Genomic DNA, 23,999 nt, shown 5'->3' on the forward strand with positions numbered 1-23,999 from the left:
ACTGTCACATGCTCTCTCTCATACAATCATTCATACACACAGGCTCTCACTGGCACATGCTGTCTGACTCAAGCACAGGCTCTCACTCTCACATGCTGTCTCTCTCACACACACACAGAGGCTCTCACATGCTGTCTCTGCAAACATTCAGGTCCTCACTCCCACACACAATTTCTCAACTCATCTCATACACGCACACACACACTCTACAGACCCTCAGCCTCTCTCTCACCTCTGGGCCTCCTCTTCGCGGGTCGCCGCAGGATGGGCTCTGCAGCGGCCCTGCTACCGGGCCTCTTCCTCTTCTCGGGCTGCGGCAGCCCTGCTACCGGGCCTCTTCCTCTTCTCTGGCCGCTGCGATGATTCGCGGCAGCCCGTAAGCGCTGCTCTTCTGCACGTGCTGATGCCCCTCCTCCTTCCTACCCACACGGCTCCAGCAACGTTTACTTTCGGGGCCGCACAGGCAGGAAGGAGGAGGAGCATCAGCACGTTTAAACGCGATCTTTTTCTTCGGGCCGTGGTGACATGATCCTCACCATGGCCCTGCCGATCTGCCTGCTATATACGTGTTGCTGCTCAGCGGTCGCATGAGCCTCCCTGCGCCCGCGGGCATTGGCTCCCCTCGGGATACCACTGCTCGCAGCGCCCCTAATACTTTGTTTGGAAATTTTATAATACAAAAAAAAAATCACGTGACAGGAGTGACCGGCCCACCGGGGGAAGCCCGATCCCCCGATAGGTCAATCCGCCCCTGGGGGGGGTCAGTTTTGAAGTGGATTAGTAGTTTTTTTAGTGGATAGGAGTCAAGTGTTGTATTTTCAGGGCCACTATTCTTCCCCATGTCCAGTAAAGTGGGGAGTTCCTCAGGATTCTTCTTTATTCCCCCTTCTGTTCAACATTTATTTATCTCTGTTAGGTGCACTCATCCGCTCCTTTGGGTTTATCCCGTTTATCTATACTGATGACGTTGAAATTGTGGCCCCGTTAGGAAAGAACCCACAACAGACTTTCTCTATGCTCAGTGATTGTTTGAAAACAGTGAGCAAATGGTTGGGTGATAATTTTTTAGTATTGAATGCTAGTAAGACCGAGATACTACAGGGTGCTAGGCAGTATAAACTTCAAGTGGAGTTTGAAGGGCAGTTAATTTCCACCATTACTGATGTAAAATCGCTTAGGGTTATGTTGAATTCAGATTGGTCCATGGAAAGCCAAATCAATGTAGTATTCCATTCTGCATATAGTAGTTTGAGATTGGTACTGCAATTGAAAATTTTTTTTAAATGTAAAGGCATTGAAGTCTATAGTTTATGCACTAGTGATAGCGGTAATTGATTATTGTAATCTTATATATTGGGGGCTACCAGGCAGCTTAATTCAGAAGCTGCAGGTAATCCAGAATATGACGGTTAGGCTGATGTTGGGATGGTCCAGGCGAGAATCAGTGGCTCCACTACTTGTCAAAGTGAGATGCAAGTTTAAAGTCTTGATCCTAACATTTAAGATCTTGCAAGGACAGGGCCCCCCCCCCCCCCCCCATTTGCGGAATAAGATCTTTTGGAAATGTACACTGAGAGTTACTCGCTCTCAGTATGGTGCACTGCTGCAACTTCCCCTGGCTAAGAGTTTCTGTCATGTAAGACTCCAAAATCAGTCTTTTTCTATGTCGGTTCCCAAATTATGGAATAGTCTTCCATTGGACATCAGGGAAGAAATGGACCTAATGAGATTTTGGTGTAAAATAAAAACATGATTGATGTCAGAACTTCCAAATTAAATCTGGGAATGCTCCTTAGGTTTAAAGGGGTTAGGGATGAGGGCTGAGTCGGCAGGTATATTTACGGTGGCTACAGAAAGTTGGTAACATGATAGGTTATTTTATTTGTTTTAATAGATGTATATTTTTTTATTATTTGTATGATTTAATGTGATAATTAAACAAGTACATCGCTTTGGAAATTTTTATCATAAAATTAGAAAGCGATTAATAAATTTAAAAAATAAATAGATTTGGCGTCCTAAATGAACCTTTGGTCATTTGCCCCATCCACACCCCCCCCCCCCCCCAAACTTAATTATTGGCAGCAGCTCCACTACTCCTACTGGTAGCAGTGGTTATAGCACAATGCTCCTTTCTTTAATTGGTATTGGCTCTGGTGCAGTACCCCTCTGGACCTCATACAGGCAGGATTTTGCTGTCCCCAAAATTTTGGCTCTCTAGGCGATTGCCTAGTTTGCCTAATGGAAGCACTGGCCCTGAACGTGAGGGTACATGTCATATTCACTTCTCATGTTTGGATCTGAAAGACATATTATTTTGGTTGTGAATTTTGATAGTTATGTAACTATCAATGGGAGAAGAGATTTGTAGGAATTTATTTATTTATTTAGCGTTTTTCTATACCGGCATTCAAGATTAGAATCACATCATGCTGGTTTACATTAAACAAGGGGGTGTAAATTAAAATAAATAACTGAACAGAACTGTAACAAGTGTAATGAAAAAACTCTGAAGTTACAATAAAACAGGATGCTAAAACTGGGTGGAGGAAAGTCTGAAGGAACTTAACAGGAAGTTCTGTTAAGTTCTAAAGTAAGAACTTAACAGGAATGTGTGGTTGTCTAGCAAGGGGACAGAGTATGAGGGCTAGGAGAGAGGAAATTTTTTTAAGTGGCTGGGGCACGGACTTGTGAAAGTGAAAATCACAGAAAATAGCAAGAATCATACATTGCAACCGATCCGATCACAGTTCTCACCCTCTTCCTGTATATGTTCCAAAGCTTTTCCAATTCTATATATGCTTTTAGACTGTCCAGTTAGATTAAAAAGCACATTTCCTGGTATTCTCACAGCCAGTGGCAGTGTTTAGCAGATATTAGTTAGGAAAAGTCCAACAAATACATGACTGCTGTTTGATAGATTCTCAAATTATCTCGTGGTGAACTTTTCAAGTTTGTCTTTTTCATAATTTTTTTTTAAGTCAGTGCTATCTTTTTTTTTTTTTTTTGCAGCTGCTGAAAGTAAGGGTGAAACATGATATATCTATCTAGAAAAGACATGCAAAAAGGCAGATGACCGTAGTGTTTTATCAGTCGTATGTTGCCAGTGGCCACTCTAGTATCACTGTGTTCAGTGTGAATGACTGGTTGGACCATCTGCAATAAAAATAATCTTTGTTTTCTTCTATTTTAGACAATCCTTTGAACAATGAAGGGTCTCGAACTCACTCCTCTGCAATTGCAACAAGCAAAACATCAGTGAAGACCTCAATTTTGCACAAAGATGCTGCTACCTTGGAACCCCAGTCCTCTGCAAAAACTGCCTTGCAGTGTCAACACATCACAACAGCCCTTTCCTCCCAGGTTTTAGATAAGGAGGACTTAATGAAAGAGCCAAATTTAGAGAAAGGGTCCAAACACATTGTCCATTCTCTTTCAAACGAAAGCACGTACAACTTAAAATACCCTGCACCTTTCAACAACACTGCTCATTTGGAGAACTCCCATTTAGAAAGCAGCCAGAAAGACACCTTGCCAGTTCCAGCGGCTGACGAGAAGCTTTTTGACTTTGAAGAAGAGATCTTGTCAGTCACTAGGCACGTTCAGTGCCGTAAGTACACCAGCATCAGAAAAACTGAAAAGGACACCTTGCGTATTCACCTTAATCAGCATGTTGGCGACAGCCCCTGCAACATTCCAGATTTAAGCACCAAAAATAAACTGCCCTCTGAAGGAAATGAAAATGGCAGTAGCATGTCAAAAAATAGTTTTTTTTCTGCAAATGAAAGTTGTGACTCTTTGTCTTGCTCAGTGGGGAACAGAAGTATGGTGCATTCTGTTGCAGCTGGCACCAGTGAAGGGGGCATCAACAAACTGAAAATTAGGTATGAAGAGTTTCAGGAACATAAAGCAGAAATTGCAAGCATTACCCATCAGGCAGCACATTACATGTTTTTCCCTAGTGTGGTACTTTCTAATTGTCTTAACCGACCCCAAAAATTAGCCCCAGTAACTTATAAGTTACAGCAGGATACAAAACCATCCAGATTAAAGCTGAGTAGAAAGAAGCTTGGGATTGTCAATCACCAGGAGCCTGCAAATATCAGCAACCAGCAGAATCTAAGCAGTTTGGAGCCCATAAATGTAAATGACAAGCATAGTCTCACCACTTGGGAGCATACAGAAGTTAGTAAGAAGCTAGAGCAAGCTAATCAAGAGCATGCAAGTGTAAACAAGCTGGATCCAGCTAATTGGGGGCCTAAATATGTGCCCGAAAAGCAGGAGCCCACTAATGGGGAGCCTAGGACTATGCCCAGAGAACAAGACCCTGTTAATGGGGGGCCTACGGATGTGCCCAACAAGATGGATCCTGCTAATTTGGGGCCTAGACGTATGCCAGATAAGCTGGATTCTACTAATGGAAGGCCTGGGAGTATGCACGACAAGGTGGATTCTACTAATGGAAGGCCTGGGAGTGTGCACGACAAGGTGGATTCTACCAATGGGAGGTCTGGAGGTATGCACAACAAGCTGGGTCCCACTAATGGGAGGCCTGCGGATCTGCCTGACAAATTGGGTCCCACTAATGGGAGGCCTGGGTGTGTATTCAACAAACTGGGTCCCACTAATGGGAGGCCTGGGGATCTGCCTGACAAGCTAGGTCCCACTAATGGGAGGCCTGAGTGTGTTCTCGACAAGCTGGGTCCCACTAATGGGAGGCCCGAGGATCTGCCTGATAAGCTGGGTTCCACTAATGGGATGTCTGGGTGTATACTTGACAAGCTGGGTCCCACCAATAGGAAGCATGGGGATCTGCCTGACAAGCTTGGTCCCACTATTGGGAGGCCTGGGTGTGTACTTGACAAGCTGGGTCCCACTAATGGGAGGTCTGGGGATCTGCCTGACAAGCTGGGTTCCACTAATGGGAGGCCTGGGGATCTGCCTGACAAGATGGGTCCGTCTAATTGGAGGCCTGGGGATCTGCCTGACAAGCTGGGTCCCACTAATGGGAGGCCTGGGGGTGTGCCCGATAAGCTAGGTCCAACTAATGGGAAGCCTGGGGATCTGCCTGACAAGCTGGGTCTCACTAATTGGGGGCCAAGGAGTGTTCCAAATGATCTGGATCCCATTGATTGGGGGCTTAGGGCTGTGCCTAGTAAGCTGGATCCCACTAAGAGGTCTATGACTGTGACAAGCAAGCTAAATCCTGTTAATCGGGGATCTGTGGTTTTACCTGGCAAGCTGGATCCCACACGTTGGGGACCTGTGTGTGTGAGCAACAAACTGGAATCTGTTAAATTTGGACCTGTGGCTATTACAGATGAGATGGATCCCACCAGTTGTAGGCCCACGGGTTTGATCAGCAAGCCAGATCATGCCAGTTGGGGATCTGTGGATATGATTGATAAGATGGACCCCTCTAATCGAGGCTCTGCGCATGTGCAAGACCAGCTGCAGTCTGCAAATCAGGACACTCTGAGTGTGACTGACAAGGTGGATCTCGCCATTCGGGGGTTTCTGGATGTGACTGAGAAGGTAAATTCTGCCAGTTGGGGCCTTATGGATTTGACCAGCAAGGTGGATCCAGCCACTCAGTCTCTGGATTCTTCCATTCAAGGCTCTGTAGATGTTAAAGACAAACTGGACTCCCCATTCAGGGACCTGAAGGTAGACGGAAAAAAAATGGGTCCAACTAATCGAGGGCTTGCAGTTCGAAACAAGAAGCTGGGGCTTGCTAATAGGGGACCTACAAGTCGACGTAAGAAGCTGAATCTTGCCAGTTGGGAACCTGTAATTGTAAACAAGCTGGATCTTTCCAGTCAGGATCTTGAAAATATAAAGAACACATTTACAAAGGAAATCTCCTATGCATCAGGCAGCATTTTCAGCAATAGGTCTCTAGACCTAGACCATGATGTAGCTCAAATTGAGAGTGGCATTATTGATAGTAAATTGCCTGACAGCAATAGCTATGACTTTCCTATTGATGAGGGTTTCTTAGAATCAGAGCAGTCTTTTGGGTTATGTGGAAATAAATATGCACTTAGAGTCAAACGTAAAATAAATTATGAGAATGAAGACGGTGAGTCAAATTTAGGTATGCAAACCTCAAAAATAAGCCTACCTCAGACTACAGACATAGGTGAAAGTTTAGATGGCTCTCAGAAGTCTCGGAAACGCAGGAAACTTTCTAACAAACTGCCACCAATCATTATCAAATATATCATAATTAATAGATTTAAAGGTAGAAAAAATATGCTTATTAAAATAGGTAAAGTAGACTCAAGTGAAGAGCAAGTAAGACTTACAGAGGATAAAATGAAACTATACAAAAAGCTTGCACCTTTAAAGGAGTTTTGGCCCAAAGTTCCCGATTCCCCTGCAACCAAATATCCTGTGTATCCATTAATGCCAAAGAAGATCCAGAAAAGGAAAGTGAAACACAGGTCAGTAAAGAAAAAAACTGGAAAGCTGCCAAAGGCAGAATGTAAAATCATTAAAAGAACAATACCTGTCCGCAGGAAAAGAACACATGCTTTTCTTTCTCCCCCTTCGCCATCCTATAATGCAGAAGCAGGAGACTGTGACTTGGAGTATACCGATGTCATGTCAAAACTTGGTTTTCTTTCTGAGAGAAGCCAGAGTCCAGTACATGCATCTCCTCCTCGCTGCTGGTCTCCCACTGGCCCAAGAACGGAAGAAACTGAGGTGAATCCACATGAGCAGGCTTCACTTTTTAGAGGCTTAAATGTCTATAACAGAACAATCAAGTCGAAAATCAGTAGTAGTACAGTGACACCTAGAAAGAAACCGCTCAATCCCACACTAGCAACAAGGAAAAGAAGCAAAGTCTACACAGCTGATGCAACAAAAGAGAGAGAGAAAAATACAGGCATAAAACAAAGGCAAAAACCAAATGGGAAAGGAACAAAAAGAAAGTATGTTACAGTTAAAGGCAAGAAAGGAAATGATCACTGTGGTGGTGAAATCCAGGCTATGTCAGAACAGCAGGATCTGCCTGTAGCTTCCATAGGCGGTACAAGTTTACAGCCACCTGTTACCCAGATGGGTATTGATCTAACAGGATATTCAACAGGCCACCTACCATCAACACAACCTCCATTTACAACAAATACACAAGAGGCACTTGGCTATTTTCGTTCTTTACTGGGAACAGATATTTCTACAGATTTCCAACACACGTCTGTTCTAGTAAAAGACATTACTCCTCCAACAGTTTCATCTGTGATGGGGTGCGAAAGAGAAACTCCCCAAAAAAATAATTCACAAAGGCCTTACAGTCAAAGCATTATGTTTAAGATGAAGGGGTCAAGTTTGTTTCCAAATAACACCTGTCACTTCTCTAACTTCTCATCTCAGGTAATGCAGGGTGTACAATTATCTGTAGGTAACAGCAGCATCAAGTCAGAAGATATCCCAGACTTGAAAAGTAGGTGCTTGTCCTCTTTTGGAAGGTTTAATGACTTTCATGGTTCTTTAAACACAAATCCTGATCACATATGCAAAGCTAATGCATTGCTCTGTAATGACAGTAGTCAGCAACAAGTTGTGTGTTTACAGAAATCATCAAAACCATGTGATCTTTATTCTTCTATCCCTGTGTCATCTGAGGAAAAGCATGGGTCATGTCATTTATCTAAAAACTCCTTTGTGAAATCTTTGAAAAGTCCAGTGAAACTTGTAGGATGGGAGCAAAAACAAACTGGAGATATTGATATGTCAAATTTCCCCCCTCAAAGAATTAAACAGACATGTATATCAGAAATCACCTCATGTTCAAAAATAATTTCCGATCCTACAAACAAAATTGTGGGAACTTCACCAGCAGCTGTTGAAGGACAGTCAGGAATAGCTGTTCTAAAAGAATTGCTCCACAAAAGACAGCAAAAAGTACATACAAGTGCTGTGCAGGAACTATTGGATAGACCTCAAGTGAACAGAAATATTTGTTGTCTTCCTGAACAGAATACTGCAAACAAGAGGACTCGATGTGTTACATCACCAAGAAGACCAAGGACTCCTCGAAAACCTAAAGAAAAAATGGCTAAAGGTTTGCAAGCAGACTTACTGAGTCAACAGAACGCTAATAGTCAGGTGCGCAACTCTATATCTGATGGTAGTCCTGTTATTTTTTCAGACCCAGGTTTTGAAAGTTGTTATTCTCTTGAAGACAGCTTATCGCCAGAGCATAACTACAATTTTGATATCAATGCCATAGGGCAGACTGGATTTTGCAGTTTGTACTCAGGGAGTCAGTTTGTCCCAGCAGATCAGAATTTACCACAAAAGTTTTTGAGTGATGCAGTTCATGATCATTTTCCTGCACAAATATCTGAGAAACATGAGCATTTGAGCCATGATGGCCAAAAAGCTGCAGAAGAAAGAGCCCATCCCTCAGATCAAACTGGATGGACAAGATCCATTTCCATTAGTCCTGACCTTTTTGACAAATCAGCTGTAGATATCAAAACAAATACCTGTGGTCTGTGGAAAACCAGTGGACATCTTCAGAGTTCTCAACTGGCTTTATCAGTTGATGGTTTTGGTGTCTCAAAACCTGAGAACTGCGTGAATATGTTAAAGTTATGTAGAAAATCAGTAAATAAGGAACAATCCAGTAGCCTTCCTCCAGCAAATATGTCAGACTGGATGCAGATAGGAGTGGATTATAACAGGAAGGAAGCTGCATTTGCAGCAAGTCAGCCCTTGGGTTCAATAAGTGCTTCCTTTACTGGACTGTCATCTTCTCCAGAGGGAGAGCTTATGGATATGGCTGCTGACGACTTAGAGTTATATATTTCCAGAACTACTGAAGGATTAACTCCTACTCCTGACAGCTCCCCAAGATCTATTAGTTCTCCCTCACAGTCAAAAAATGGCAGCCTTACACCTCGCACAACTTACATTTTGAAACCGCTGATGTCTCCACCAAGCCGTGATGAAATCATGGCAACTTTGCTTGATCATGAACTTATGGAGACAATTTATCAAGAACCATTCTTCAGCAATCCTTCGGATGCCCCTGAGAAACCAAGGTAATTGGAATCTATTTCAGTTTTATGTTTCAAAGCTAGGCATTGTGATTTGTTTTTTTTAATCATGATAAACACCACATTTGTATATTTAGCAAATGCAGATCTGCAAAGGCAACCAATAGCTCCTCATTAAGAATTCAAAGTTATTAACTCACCTCTTGGTTTGTAGAAGGAACACATCTCTACAGTGCGCATCATAGCTTGCATCTCTCCACAATAGGTTGAATCTGAGCGGTGAAATTTGGCTGTGAATTGGCTTTTGCCTGTTCTATTTAGTAAAGACCATTCTCAGCATGTTAATTCAAAGCCTCTTGATTGTGATTTTCTGTGATTCCCACTCCTTGATCCAAAGGATCTGCTGGTAAAGGAGTTTGCTCCAATAGGGGCTTCGTAAAGAAAGGCGAAGTAAACAGGTCATTGTAGAATGGTAGATAAGGTATTGCATGAATGGTTTTAACTAGCTTGTGGGTCCTTAGCTGATGATTGTGTGGTGGAGTGATATTTTTATGAATAGAAGACCAGGGGAGGATAGTTTCATGAAGTGTTCTAGTTTGGAAAGGCATGGTTGCGTTTAGCTTGGTGTCAGCATGATGTGTATGTGATGACTTTGTTCTTGAGTACAATAGAGCAGGAGCTGAGGTCCAAAGTGTTATGTTTATTATGTATTTATTTGATTTATATTCTGCCTATATTGATAATTATCATGTTAAGCGATTACCAAAGTAAAAAACACACATCACCACATAAAATATAGGTGTTACAGCTACAGCTTCTCATGTTGCTCTAGCACGCTAGGCTAGCAGGTTGTTTTGGGATTTGATCTTTGCTGCTGTTTGCTTTGAATGTTCCCAGAAGGTCAGAGTTCCATCTGAAAACATTCACAGGTATTTTGGGAAAGGACCTCAGGCCCAATGTGCCACTTCTGTAAAGCTCTGATGCCTAGACTTAGTTCTGGCCCCAGTTTGTTGGTAAGACATGGCGAGGGCTGGATGTTGGATTAAGCATGGAAATTTACCACCAGTGCTTTTTAAATTCCTTTTATTTTTATGATATTTTTCTTTTCTTCTTCTGCTAGAGTACACAATAAATTACAGATAGACTTGTTTAGTCAATATCCCAAAGATGTGCTAGAGCCAGAGGAATGCTAGGGAGAGACATAACCAGCTGAAAAAAGGTGATGTGTTTGTACAACTCATTGGTGAGACTTCAGCTAGAATATTGTATCCAATTCTGTAGGCTTTACCTCTTGAAAAGATATAGACAGACTGGAGGCATTTGAGAGAGAGGCCAAACTGGAGTAGGGTCTAAACCAAAAGCCATATGACATGAGAGTTAAGGACCTAAATATGTATAGCGTAGGCAAGAGGAGAGGTGGGAGTTATGATAGTGACATTTAAAGATCTCACAAGTATAAATCAGACATAGGAAGCTAATCTTTTACAAAGGAAATTATGATGTAAAACAACAGATCACAATATCACAATCCAAGGGAGTAAAATGCCTTCATGAAAATGAGTGTGACACAGTGGACATAAAAATGTTATCAGAATTTGAAAACTATGGTATAAACACAAAGGACCCCTAGTGGGTAAAGAAGTGTGAAGAAATCCAGAGATCAACTTGAACCAACCAGGAATTAAATTTATCAAATGAGATGGTGTTAGTGGTTATATTCTCTGCAAGGAGCAGGGATGTGGGGAGGGGAGGTAGTGGTATTTGGATTTTAGAGTATTCCAAATCCAAGCTCAAGACAATTAAGAAAATGTAGTTAGAATATATAAGAATATAAGAACATGCCATACTGGGTCAGACCAAGGGTCCATCAAGCCCAGCATCCTGTTTCCAATAGTAGCCACTCCAGGCCATAAGAACCTGGCAAGTACCCAAAAACTAAGTCTATCCCATGCTACTGTTGCTAGTAATAGCAGTGGCTATTTTCTAAGTCAACTTAATTAATAGCAGGCAATGGACTTCTCTTCCAAGAACTTATCTAATCCTTTTTTAAACCCAGCTACACTAACTGCACTAATCAGTTAGTTCCTTGTCTTAAGGGTCTCACAACCTGAATTGTACCTGCGGCAGTGGAGGGTGATGTGACTTGCCCACAGTTACGAGAAACAGGATTCAAACCCTGGCTTCCTTGGTTCTCAGCCTATGCTCTAACCACTAGACTACTACTCAACTCTATTTGCAGGCAAACTATCTTTATTCTCTCAAGAGCAGAGGTGAACATAAGAAATGCCATGCAAGATCAGACCAAGGTCTATCGAGCCCAACATCCTGTCTCTGACAGTGGGCAGTCTAGGTCACAAGTACCCGGAAGATCACAAATAGTTAATCTATTTTACTCCCAGGTATAAGCGCTGGCTTTGCCAAGTCTGCCTGGCTAATAACTGTTTATGGACTTTTCCTTCAGGAACTTATCCAACCCTCTTTTGAACCCTAATATGTTAGTTGCCTTGACCAAATCCTCTGGCAACAGATTCCATAGCTTGATTGTGCACTAAGTGAATAAAATACTTCCTGTGATTTGTTTTAAATCTGCCATTGCTAATTTCATGGAGTGCCCCCTGGTCCTAGTGTTTGAAAAAGTAAATAACTGTTCCCTATTTACCAGGTTTACCCCACTCATGTTTTTATAAATCTCAATCATATCTTCTCTGCCATCTCTTCCCCATGCTAAAGAGCCCTAATCTGTTTAGCATTTCTCCATTATTGAGCTTTTCCATCTCCTTTATCATTTTTGTCACCCTTCTCTGTACCTTTTCTATGTCTGCTATGTCTTTTATGAGTTAGGGCTACTAGAAATGCACACAGTACTCAAGGTGCGGTTGCACCATGGAACTATTCAAAGGCATTGGGATATTCTCATTTTTGTTCTGTATTCCTTTACAAATAATTCCTAACACTTTATTTTCTTTTTTGACTGCTGCCGCCGCTCACGGAACCAAAGATTTCAAGATGATATCCGTAAAGTCTCTAAGATTCTTTTCCTGTGTGGTGACTCCTATGGAATCAAGCATCGTATACCTATAGTTGGGATTATCTCCCCTTATGTGCATTACTTTGCAGTTGTCAATGTTAAATTATATCTGCAGTAGGACCAGGAGACTGGGCATAAGTCTGTTAGGACTAGGAGACTTTCTGCAGTTACTCACAATCTGCTGCTGATTTAATGACCTGCCATCCGCAATTTGGTCACTTCACTCTCTGTTCCTTTTTCCAGATCATTTATGAATATGCCAAATAGCATAGGTTCCAGTACAGACCCCTGGAAATTGACCATTTAGTCCTACCCTTTGTTACCAATCCACAATAGGACATTGCTTCATATCCCATTATCTCCCAATTTCCTTAGGAGTCTTTCATGAGGGATTTTGTCACATGCCTTCTGAAAATCCAAATACACCATATCAATCAGCTCACCTTTATCTACATATTTATTTACACCTTCAAAAAAAGTCTAGTAAATTAGTAAGTTGAGGGGAAAAGATAAGGACAGAACAAAGGATAGAAAAAGAAAGCACAACTTAGTGATACTGCAGGCCATAGATTGGCCTGGTTCAATAAAAGCTACAATGCTTCAGAGGCCAATAGAGAGATGGTGTTGGCAGGTTGGTGGTGCTCAGATCCTGCCAAGCAAGGTTTAAAGGGACCTAAAAGGCCAGATGTGGCAGCAGCCTCTCTAGTTGTTTAGATTATTACAAAGCTTTGTGGTAAGACATGGCAGGGACTGAATGTTAGATTAAGCATAGGATCTGGTATATTCATCTACTCTGGATGGTAGATAACCAATAAGGAAGAAAAAAAAGGTCTTGGATAAGCAGTTACATCCTATCAGTGATCAAGCCACTATGGATGTCAGCTTGGATATATCTGTGCAGCATGGACAGGAATAACGGAGTGGAAGCAATAGGCCAATTGATCTATTTCTGCCATCTACTATTCAAGAGGAATTCACTCTATATGTAAGAGGTGTTAAGGTTTGTGGGTATGTGGACCCTTGGCCCGAGGTGTGAGTTGTCACCACCTGTGGGGAGGAGCCCCACAGGCCTACACCGTCGGGAGGCGAGGTCAGGTACAGCAGGGTGCTCTGGGTGAGGCTGTGGAGAGGTCCCGAGGAGTCAGGAGGAATTCCCTAGTAGACAAGCAGGCTGAAGATAATACCTGGACTGAGACCTCCAAGGGGGAAGGCGCCAGGCAGGCCGCAGAGCGGGAAGGCTTGAGACTGATGTGCAGGAGGTATAGCAGAGAGACACCCCCAAGAGGCAGAGCTGCGGAGCGAAGGAGGCACAGCTGTAGTGACGTAGGCCAACTCGCGGAGCAGGGAAGCCCGAGTCAGGTCTCCGAAGATAGCGTATGTTGAAACATGAGGAGCGGGAGCACAGACAGTCTCTGTATGATAGAGAAGCACAGCTCCGAGGAGCGGGGAAGTGCAGGCAGTCTTAGTAGCATGTAAGCGCGACCCAGAGAAGCAGGGAGACGCGGACAGTTGCAGTGTAGCAGGAGAGCACTGCCCCAAGGAACGGGACGGTGCTGAGAGTCTCTTGTATAGTACGAAGAGACAGCCCTGAGGAGTGGGGAAGCGCAGACAGTCCAACACAGCACGTAAGCACAACCCCAAGGAGCAGGGAAGCACTAGAGTAAACTCCTGAGTGGTAAAGGTGTTCCAGGGGGCAGCCCCGAGGAGCGGGGAGCCTTACAGAGTAGGACTTAGGAAGCGCAGGGCCAGCCCGAGGAGCGGGGAAGGCCAGGAGGCAAGGTCCCCGAGAGAGCGCCCACTGGCCCCCGAGGAGTGGGTACCAAAGTCCAACGGAGTCCAATAGTGTAGCCACAGGAACACGGAGCAGGAGCTAGAAGAGACGTACATAACTTGTTGCCAAGGGCGAAGATGGAGCTTATGTACCTTGATCCGATGACATCATCAAACAGGGACGCCCCCGAGATTCCCGCCGAGGCTTCAAAAGAGGGCCCGGTGGCGCGCGCGCCTAGGAAGGCCCAGAGACGATGTGGGTGGCGGTGGCATCTCGGCCACCACGAGGAGCCACAGAGAACACAGCAGTGGAGATTGGCCTGGGCCGTGAGCAGGCTCAGGGACGGCTGGAGAATGGTGCAGGATGTAAGTAAGCGCGGTCACAGCCGCCTGCGACCAACGGGCATAACATAAGAGGAATTCACTCTATTTACTGTAAGCTCAAAATAAATAAAATGTATATCACAATACTAGAGTTACAGGGGTCAATATTCAAATCATATTAGTCAGCCAGATAAGTCACTTACCCAGCTACCTCTTAGCTAGAGAACATTGTGGCCAGATCAGAGCAGCACTACTCTGATCTGAAGCGGCTACTACTCAGACAGATAAGTCACTTATCCAGCTACCTCTTAGCCAGAGAACTTTGTGAGCGGATCAGAGCAGCTCTACTTAGCCAGATCACTTATCTGGCTAAATAGCAATGTTGATTCTTAGCCGGATAAGTTGTTCATTGAAGTTAGACCTCCTCAGTAGCAAATATATACACATGGATATTCAGCAGCATAGCCATGTTGCTGAATATCCTTGTAACTTAGCTGGATAAGTGTTATCTGGCTAAGTTACTTAGCCAGCCAGAATTTGAATATTGACCCCTGTAATTCTAGTATTGTGATATACTACACTATTTTATTTATTTTGAGGTTACTTGAGATCATAATATTTAATGTTCTCTGAAGACGAGGTTCACTGTCACACAGGTGGGTCATATGACCAAGCGTGATGCCAAGCAATGAAATTTCCAGAGCTTTATGGTAAAGACTTTCTCCATTGAAACACAGGATGAAATCAGCCACGCTAGCAAAGGTATTATCATTCAATGGTGCTGAGATAGACCAGCTTTCTCAGTTTAGAGAAACCTAGAAGTTCTGTCTGAGCATGTTGGGTCCCTCTTAGCTGCTCCCGCGCAAATCTCCTCAGTTTGTTTTCAGTCTACATTTTGTTCAGAGGCATTGTAAGCTATCCTGTGTTTTCAGTAATACCCATAGGACTTTGTGTTTCTTTTTGTTATTCATTTATTTTTCTAACTTGTTTACCCCCATGAGTCTCCTCTCTCTCACTGAGAGTGTAAAACAAATCTTTTAGAGTATTTCTTTCCCTTATTCCTTTCAGTTAACATAAGAACATAAGGCTTGCCATACTGGGTCCAGACCAAGGATCCATCAAACCCAATATCCTGTTTCCAACAGTGGCCACGCTAGGTCACAAGTACCTGGCATGATCCCAAGGAGTAGAGAGATTCCAAACTACTTACCCTAAGAATAAGCAGTGGATTTCTGAAACTCATTGTTAATGGAATGCAAAAAACCGTGAAGAAAACAGGGGAAAAGTGTTTTTCTTGTTGATAGCAGGACTGAATTAGCCATGCTGTCATGGGAACTGTCCATCAGGGCCTAGGGAGGCGGAGCTTTCTAGTAGAAACAAAGCTTTGTTCTGTGCGGCTGCGCGAGCCTTCCCGCGCAGAAAAACAGTCTCTCCTCAGTCTGTTTTTCGGTGCGCGGGAGCGCATGCGGGGCTGGACTTCTCCTCAGCAAAAAATTAAAAACAGAAAAAAAATTTCTAAAAAGCCAAATCCAAGGCCCTCCGGGTTCAAGCCCTGCACTTGTGGCAAGATCATGTCCATCACAGATGGACATTTATTTATTTAATTATTTTTAATTTATTTATTTAGAACTTTTCTATACCGTCGTTTAGTAGTGCACCATCACAACGGTTTACAGGTAGGCACAAATATGTGGTTTCTAAATTATCCACAGGGTGCCATTATTACACGGTTACATAGTTCAATAATATACTCTAAATGGGGAATGGGTGTGGTTACCATTTATGATTAAACTGTCTTTCTAATTTAATACTTAAATGTGAGAAAATAAAAATAAGCAATTCTGCTTTTTCTTGGTGACTTTCTGCTTTGTGTATGTGTTGTTATTCCGCTACCTCACTGTGAAATGCTTTTTTGAAAAGCCATGTTTTTAAGCCTTTTTTGAAGAGTTTTAATTCTTTCATTAGTCTTAATTCCAGTGGTAGTGTGTTCCACAATAATGGTCCTGCCAAAGATAGTGCTCTCTCTCTAACTTGGGTCAACTTTGCTGTTTTGACTGAGGGTATGGTTAGCAGAGCTTTATTGACCGATCTGAGACTTCTTTGAGGGACATGTAATCGTATTGCGGTGTTTAGCCAGTCAGAATTTTCATCATTTATTAGTTTATGAACTGTGCATAGTGTTTTAAATTGAACTCTCTGTTCTGTTGGGAGCCAGTGTAAATCTGCCATTGTTTGGGTGATATGATCTCTTCTGTCTTTACCAGTAAGTATTCTGGCAGCCGAGTTCTGTAGTATTTGCAGTGGTCTGATAGTAGTGTATGGTAATCCTAGGAAAAGTGTGTTACAGTAGTCCGTGCTGGCAAATATTAATGCTTGTAGTACTGTACGAAAGTGTTCCTGATTTAATAAGGGTTTTAGTCTTCTAAGGACCATTAGTTTGGCGTAGCCTTCTCTTGCTTTTATTGATATGTGTTGCTTAAGGCTCAGTTCCGTGTCTATAATTACTCCTAGGTTTCTAGCTTTATCAGTTAACTCGACTGATTTGTCATTTTTAAGTCGGATGCGATTTTGAATTCTTTCAATGTTTTTACGTTCAAGATGTATAAATTCTGTTTTTTCAATGTTGATTACTAGTTCCATTTGGTTTAATAGTTGTTTAAAAATGTCTAGGTATAACATTGCAAAATTCAGTGTTTTTTCAATTGATTCTTCAACTGGTAGAATTAATTGAATGTCGTCAGCATATATGTAGTGTATGATACCTAGCCTAGCCAGTAGGTGGCAGAGGGGGAGCATGTAAATGTTAGAGTTGCTGAGAGTGCTGAACCCTGGCGGACTCCTGTCTTTAGTTTGATTTTGTCTGATATTGAGTTTTTTATCTGTACCTGATAAGATCTATTGTTAAGGTAGGATATGAACCATTTAATTGTTTTGTAATCCAATTTCTTCCAGTCTTTTCAATAGTATGTCATGGTTTACTGTGTCAAATGCTGCGGACAGATCTAGCAGTATCATGATGTAGTGTTTTCCACTGTCAAATCCGCGAAGTACGGTATCTGTTAGAGAGATTAGTAATGTTTCAGTGCTATAGTGTTTTCTGAAGCCATGTTGTGATGGGAAGAGTATGTTATTGTTGTCTAGATGTAGTCTACAGTCCATAAACTCACTCCTCTCCAGCCTTAACCTAATACTTAACACCTCAAAAACGGAACTTCTGCTAATCACTCCAGATGAGAACCTTCAGCCTACCAACAACCTAACCACACATCCAATGATCAGCTCCACTCAAGTAAGAGACCTTGGAGTTACCTTAGACAATAGACTTAACCTCAAAGAATTTGTCAAGAACACCACGAAAGAATGCTATTACAAACTACACATTCTGAAAACGTTGAAACCGCTCCTACATTTTCAGGACTTTAGAACAGTCCTCCAAACAATTCTATTTTCTAAAATCGATTACTGCAACTCTCTGCTTATAGGCCTCCCTGCCATCACCACCAAACCTCTACAAATGTTGCAGTACTCCGCGGCCAGGATTCTTACTAACACCAGCAAAGGTGAACACATAACACCCATACTAAAAAACTTACACTGGCTCCCTATCAGATCCAGAATCATTTTCAAAGTGCTAACTATAACACACAAGACCATCCATTCCCAAACATCGCTACATCTAAGCTGTCCACTCCGTCCACATGTATCATCAAGACCAATCAGAACCAGTTACTTAGGCACCTTATACGTACCTTCAGCCAAGTCCTCACTCATGAAACGTGCATTCTCGACTGCCAGCCCCTTCCATTGGAATGCCCTCCCCACGGACATTAGTCTTGAAACCTGTACTCAAACATTCAAAAAGAAACTCAAAACCTGGCTCTTTACAAAAGCCTTCACTTGAAGTTCTCGCTCAGAGCCGCGTCCCAGAACTAGTCTCTTTCATGCAATTCATAACCACATTAACCAGATGTCTTATGCTGCAACTCGTAATGTTTCTTGGTCTCATATTCCTAATCGTTAAATTTACAGCATGCTACACCAATACCTTTTAAGACAGATATAACCTCAGATTTGAAGTATACAACCCTTGAAAATGTAACCGTTAGTTCTTGTAGACTTAAACCTTTATTCTGAAGATGTAAACTTAGATTTTGAAAACTTTAAAACTTTAATCTGTAAGCATTTGTATTTATTGTAAGAATTTGTATTTATTTTTACATTGATCTGTTACCACTTGGGCCTGTGCGCTTCTTTACCTCTAATTCTAAGTTCCTTCAAAGTTAGCCTTGTTATTTTTACCCACTTGTTATTTATACCCTCTTGTTATTTATACCCACTTGTTCGATGTAATTCATACCCTCTTGTTATTTATACCCACTTGTTCGATGTAATTTTCCAATTTTGGTTCTGTGTAAACCGAAGTGGTATGTACTAGTACATGAACTCCGGTATATAAAAGCCTTTAAATAAATAAATAAATAGATGTTCTGCTAGTTGCTTTTGTACTGCTTTTTCTATTAATTTTGCGATCATGGGCAAGTTTGAAACTGGTCTATAGTTACTTAAGACGGTTGGGTCACTGTTTTTATTTTTCAGAATCTGTTTTATTATTGCATTTTTTAGTGAGACTGGCATAATTCCTTCACTGAGTGATAGGTTAATTATTTTGGTTAATGTGTATGAGGTTAAATCAGTTAGCTTTTTTATATCTGTGGTGGGAATTTTATGTGGTGCGGGATTCAGTTTTTTTTATCATGCATTCAACTTCGGTCTGGGATACCTCGTCGAATGTGGAGAATTGTCACATCTCTTTTTTTGCATCTTGATTTCCTGTTTTGTTAGGAATGGAATCTTTGCTTTAAGGTTTGTGATTTTGTCTGAGAAATAGTGTGCTAGGTCAATGCATTTGTTCTCTTGTGGGGCTTGGGGCATATCTGCTTTATCATTAGTCAGATTTTTAACTATGTTGAATAGTGTTTGTGGGTTGTTTGAAAATTTTTCAATTTTTGAATTAAAGAATTGTTTTTTTGCTTCAAGAATTATTTTTTTATAAAAGGCTAGTTGTTTCCTAAATTTGGTTAAATTTTCTGCTGATTTGTCTTTTTTCCACCTTTTTTCTTTTTTTCTCAGATTTTGTTTAATTTCCTTTAATTTTTCATTAAACCAAGGGTTTTTCTGTTTTGGTTCATGGATTTGTATTGTTCTAGTGGGGTTAATGTCGTCTGCCAATTTACTTGTTTTCGTTATCCATTCTGTTGTTGCGTCTATACAGTTTTGGTGGTTGAGGTTTATTAAAGTTTCTTCTAATTTATTTTTTAGAATGTCATGGTTAAAGGGGGGACAATATTTAAATTCTAAGGGCTCATTTTTCTGTATTTCTTTTGGTTTTATGAATTTGATGGCGGATTGGATTAAGAAGTGATCCGACCATGGAATTTGATTATAGCTAGTATTTCAGTGTTCTGTGAAGTTATGATTAATGTATGTCAGGCCGAGGGAGTGGCCAGCTTTGTGTGTGGGTTTATCTGTAATTAATGTGAACCCCAGTGCTTCCATCGTATTGTTTAGTGTCTGGCATGTATTTGATAGTGGAAACACGTCCATGTGAAGGTTAAAATCACCCATTATGATGGTAGGTTTTGATGTGTTTAGGTTAATTGTTAAATATTCTATTAAAGGAGATAGGTTTAGGTCAAGCAAGCTGGATGGGCAGTATATAATGCATATTTGTGTGTGTTTTGTATCAAATACTGCAATTTCGTGGTTGGGGGGGGTGTTGGAATCAGTTTACATTTAAATTTTTTTTCAATAATTTTATTTAGACTTAGTTCGGTTGGACTTTTGGTTTTCTTTACTTTGATGAGATTGTCGGATGGTATTTTTGTGATCATGTGATTTGTAACTTTCTTTTTGTGTTTGTACATATTTGTGTTTGTTGCTGTACTTACCTTTGTTGGTGCATGTTTCTATGGGATGTGTTGTCGATCCACCTCCTCCTTTTAGTAATTCCATCAAGTTTTGATTTTGGTGTGTGTTTCGATGTTCAGTTTCCTTGGGTTTTACTTTAGGCGTACAAAGGGGCATGCCCCTTTGCCACGGCGCCTCGGGTCCCGGGCCCATTTTTAAATCCCTCCTGGGGAGCTTCCGGTGTCGTCAGTGTCAGCAGGGGGAGGGGTCTTGATGCTTCTTCCGGGTCCAGCGGCAGCGTCTGTGAGAAGAGAGAGAGAGTGAAAACCTGGGAAAAGAAAAAAACAATTTTTTATTATTTAGACAGCGATTTGCCAGTGAGTGAGCTGCTACAGGTGCCTGGGGCCGGATCACCAGGAAGGCCGCCTGTAAACACTGCAGCAGGATGTTGCCGCGGGCCCGCCGACAGAGGGCCCAGAAGATTCATGCACTCCGTCTGGGAAACTAGGGTTATGCCCCACCATTGGAGGCACACACCTCGCCCGGGCCGGAACATCAGAGGGCCCCAATGGTAAAGAGAGCGGCCTCAGTCGAGCCCTCCACCTCCAGGACTGGAGGCCTGGAAGGAAGCCATCGTGCCTGGAGTCAGAGCCGGGAATGGCGTGACTCACAGCGGCAGCGTCGGGCATGGAAACCACAGCAGACGGCGAAGGAGACTCGCACCGGCCTGTGCTGAAAAGCTACGCAAGTGCGTCGACAGTGTCGACACCGAAGCACAAAGCGAAGGCGCCAAGTCGCAGTGCTTCGGTGCCAGAATCGGCGCAGATTACGGCGCATACGCCAAGGACCAACGCATAAGGGGGGCGGACGCTTCCAGCGGCGCCGGAAGAGCAAATTATGATGCAAGTAGTGCCGCTACCGATGCAAACTGTGTCGAAGGAATCGCACGAAGCTCCTCGACCAAAGCCCGCGACGCAAGTTTTGGTGCCGGACCTACATAGGTCGACGCATTCGAAGCAGAAACGAAGAATTACTGGGACAGAGCACCCGAAACGACCTACTGTCTCGGCATAAATGCTCGGGCTAAGACCAGCAACAACTGCCCCACCGTCATTGCGACGAAGCTCCTCTCCACATAACCCCGGACGTCCAAGGAGGAAAGTGGAAACACAAAAGGCAAGATACACCAAAACAGAAGGAAAGTCATCGACATGGGGCTAAGTCCTTACCGGGCAGATCCGACGAAGCCTTTCCACGTCAGTCTCACCCTAGTCCTAGGGCAGGGGTGGGCAATTAATTTTCCCATGGGGCCGCATGAGAAATTGGGATGGTTTTAGAGGGCCGGACTAATATAATTAACTCAGTTCTACCCAATACTGTATATAGTATATATACTATCCCTTCATAAACAAACAGTAAGTTAAATACAAAGATTCAATGAAAATATGGAGGACCTAATTACATCATTATTTAATGATGAGATGATGAACTTTAATGAACTTGTGATTGTTCACTTTAGAAAATTGTCAACTTTTACAGTGTTTAAAAAACTAACATCACATCTTGAATGTTTCCCTTACAGCTCATCCTACTAAAAGATATTTTCAAATTCTGGTGTCACCTCACAGTAATAGCAGCACAAACACCTTTCATTGTCAGATACATTGTGAACTAACACAAAACCCCGCAAAAAAGACACTCAAAATCTATACTGCAATCCCATCATAACATAACAGTAATAACACCAAGGACTCAAACAACAATAACCCTACCAGTGAATAAGCAAGGGTAAATATTACACTGGGTCCTAGAATACCAATACACCACCTACTGAGGAAACAAACAAACCCGATTGCTATAGATCCCTATGCTAGCAGAATCTCTCATCATGGTCACACACACAGAGCAGAAACAGACTCTCACCAAATACAGAATACAAAATAAAGGAGCACAAATTAGAAAAAACTGAAATGGAAACCCCAAGAAGCCAGACTCTGTGTATTAATAATGGAAAAACAGAGCCACCATTCCTCATAAAACAATAAAATCAAGAAACATAAAGCATCAGTTATAATAGTAAAACCATACTAATAAAAGAATATTTTAAAACTACTGATAAATAGAATTTCTATTAATTAAAATCATATACATTTTTTACAATTTCCCAAACACCAATAAAATATTTCAAAACAGCACATATATCAAATAACACCCAATAATTAAAACTAATAAGGATTTTAAAAAAGGCATGGAAGCTCTTGATTTCCAGTCACCCTGATATTGTTGAGGATTAGGAGGTTATCCTCTCTCTCTCACACATACTCACATGTCCATTCTCTCTCACACATACACTGTCACATACATACACATTCATGCTCTTATACCCACCATAACCTCTCGCTCTCACAGACACTGACACACTCTCAAGTGTAAGACACTCTTTCCCCCAACACACACTCCCCCCCACACACTCTTACTCCCCTGGATTTTCTCATACACACTCATGCTCTCACTCTCACTGGCTCCCTCACATACACACAAACACATACACCCAGGCAAGCTCCCAATCATTCTCACACTGACCCTCAGGCAGGCTCCCATTCATTTTCACACCACTCCTTCACCATCCCCCAGGCATGCACACATTCATTCTCACACACACAGACCCCCAGGCAGGCACCAATTCATTTACACACACACATGCATCACACACAGGCAGGCACCTATTCTCACACATACAAACCCCAGGAAGACACCCATTCATTCTCATACACAGACAAACCCTCAGGCAGGCACACATGCATTCACAGACGTACACCCCCAGGCAGAATCCCATTCATACACATGCACACACTAAAGGCAGACCCCCTCTCTTTCTTTTGCCAGCAACCTCGGAACCTCTCTCATTCCTCTGCTGCCACTGTCACTGATGCCGCATGGCTATTGGGGAGGCACTGATTGCTGCTACTGGCACTGAAGCCCATTCTGCTGCCTCCTCTCTGCAGGCCCCGTGGGCTTCCACTTCCTCCATGCTGATCTCCTACATTGTGAGATCTGCATAGAGAAGGTGCTACTCTTGCACATTCCCAAAGATTACATGTGCCAATCAGTAAAAAGTAATTTTTTTTTTTTTTACTTTGCTGTCTGATCTTAGTTTTCTAATCGGTTGGTCACAGGATTTTTTTTTTCCACCTTTCCTTTCTTATTTTTTTTGCCAATTTCTTTTATATTGTCTTTTTTTCTATTTCTTTTCTCTCCATCTATCTTCTTCCCTCAAAATCACAGTCAGGTTCTCATTCTCACATGCCTTCTCTCTCTCTCACACAGACACACAGGCTCTCACTCTCACATGTTCTCTCTCATACAATCATTCATACACACAGTCTCTCACTGGCACATGCTGTCTGACTCACACACACAGGCTTTCTCTCACTCCCACATGCTGTCTGTCTCTCACACACACACAGAGGCTCTCACATGCTGTCTCTGCAAACATTCAGGTCCTCACTCCCACACACAGTCTCTCAACTCATCTCATACACGCGCACACACACACCCTCAGCCTCTCTCTCACCTCTGGGCCTCTTCACGGGTCGCCGCAGGATGGGCTCTGCAGTGGCCCTGGTCTTCTCGGGCCGGCGGCCTGTAAGCGCTGCTCCTCTTCTGCACGTGGCGATGCTCCTCCTCCTTCCGGCACGTGGCTGATGCTCCTCTTCCTTCCGGCACGCGGCTGATGCTCCTCTTCCTTCCGGCACGCGGCTGATGCTCCTCTTCCTTCCGGCACGCGGCTGATGCTCCGCCCCCTTCCTGCCCGCGCGGCTCCGGCAACATTTTTCTTCTGGGGCGCGGGGGCAGGAAGGAGGAGGAGTATTTGCAGGCTTAGAGCGACCTTTTTTTTCTGGCCGTGGCCGATCTTCGGCAGCTGTATGAGCCTTCTTATCGGCCACCAGCGGCTCGGC

The 23,999-nt window shown here is 42.8% G+C and overlaps 1 protein-coding gene across 2 annotated transcripts in view; it reads left to right on the forward strand.

Moving 5' to 3' along the window:
- Positions 1–23,999, forward strand: part of REV3L (REV3 like, DNA directed polymerase zeta catalytic subunit) — a 720,104-nt gene that overhangs the window by 390,903 nt on the left and 305,202 nt on the right. For both annotated transcript variants that reach the window (XM_029595253.1, XM_029595254.1), the window contains exon 13: positions 3,194–9,056. In XM_029595253.1, the coding sequence (XP_029451113.1) occupies positions 3,194–9,056 (5,863 nt within the window). The remainder of the gene's footprint in view (positions 1–3,193; positions 9,057–23,999) is intronic.

Source organism: Rhinatrema bivittatum, chromosome 3 (assembly GCF_901001135.1).
Source record: "Rhinatrema bivittatum chromosome 3, aRhiBiv1.1, whole genome shotgun sequence".
Classification (NCBI taxonomy): domain Eukaryota; kingdom Metazoa; phylum Chordata; class Amphibia; order Gymnophiona; family Rhinatrematidae; genus Rhinatrema; species Rhinatrema bivittatum.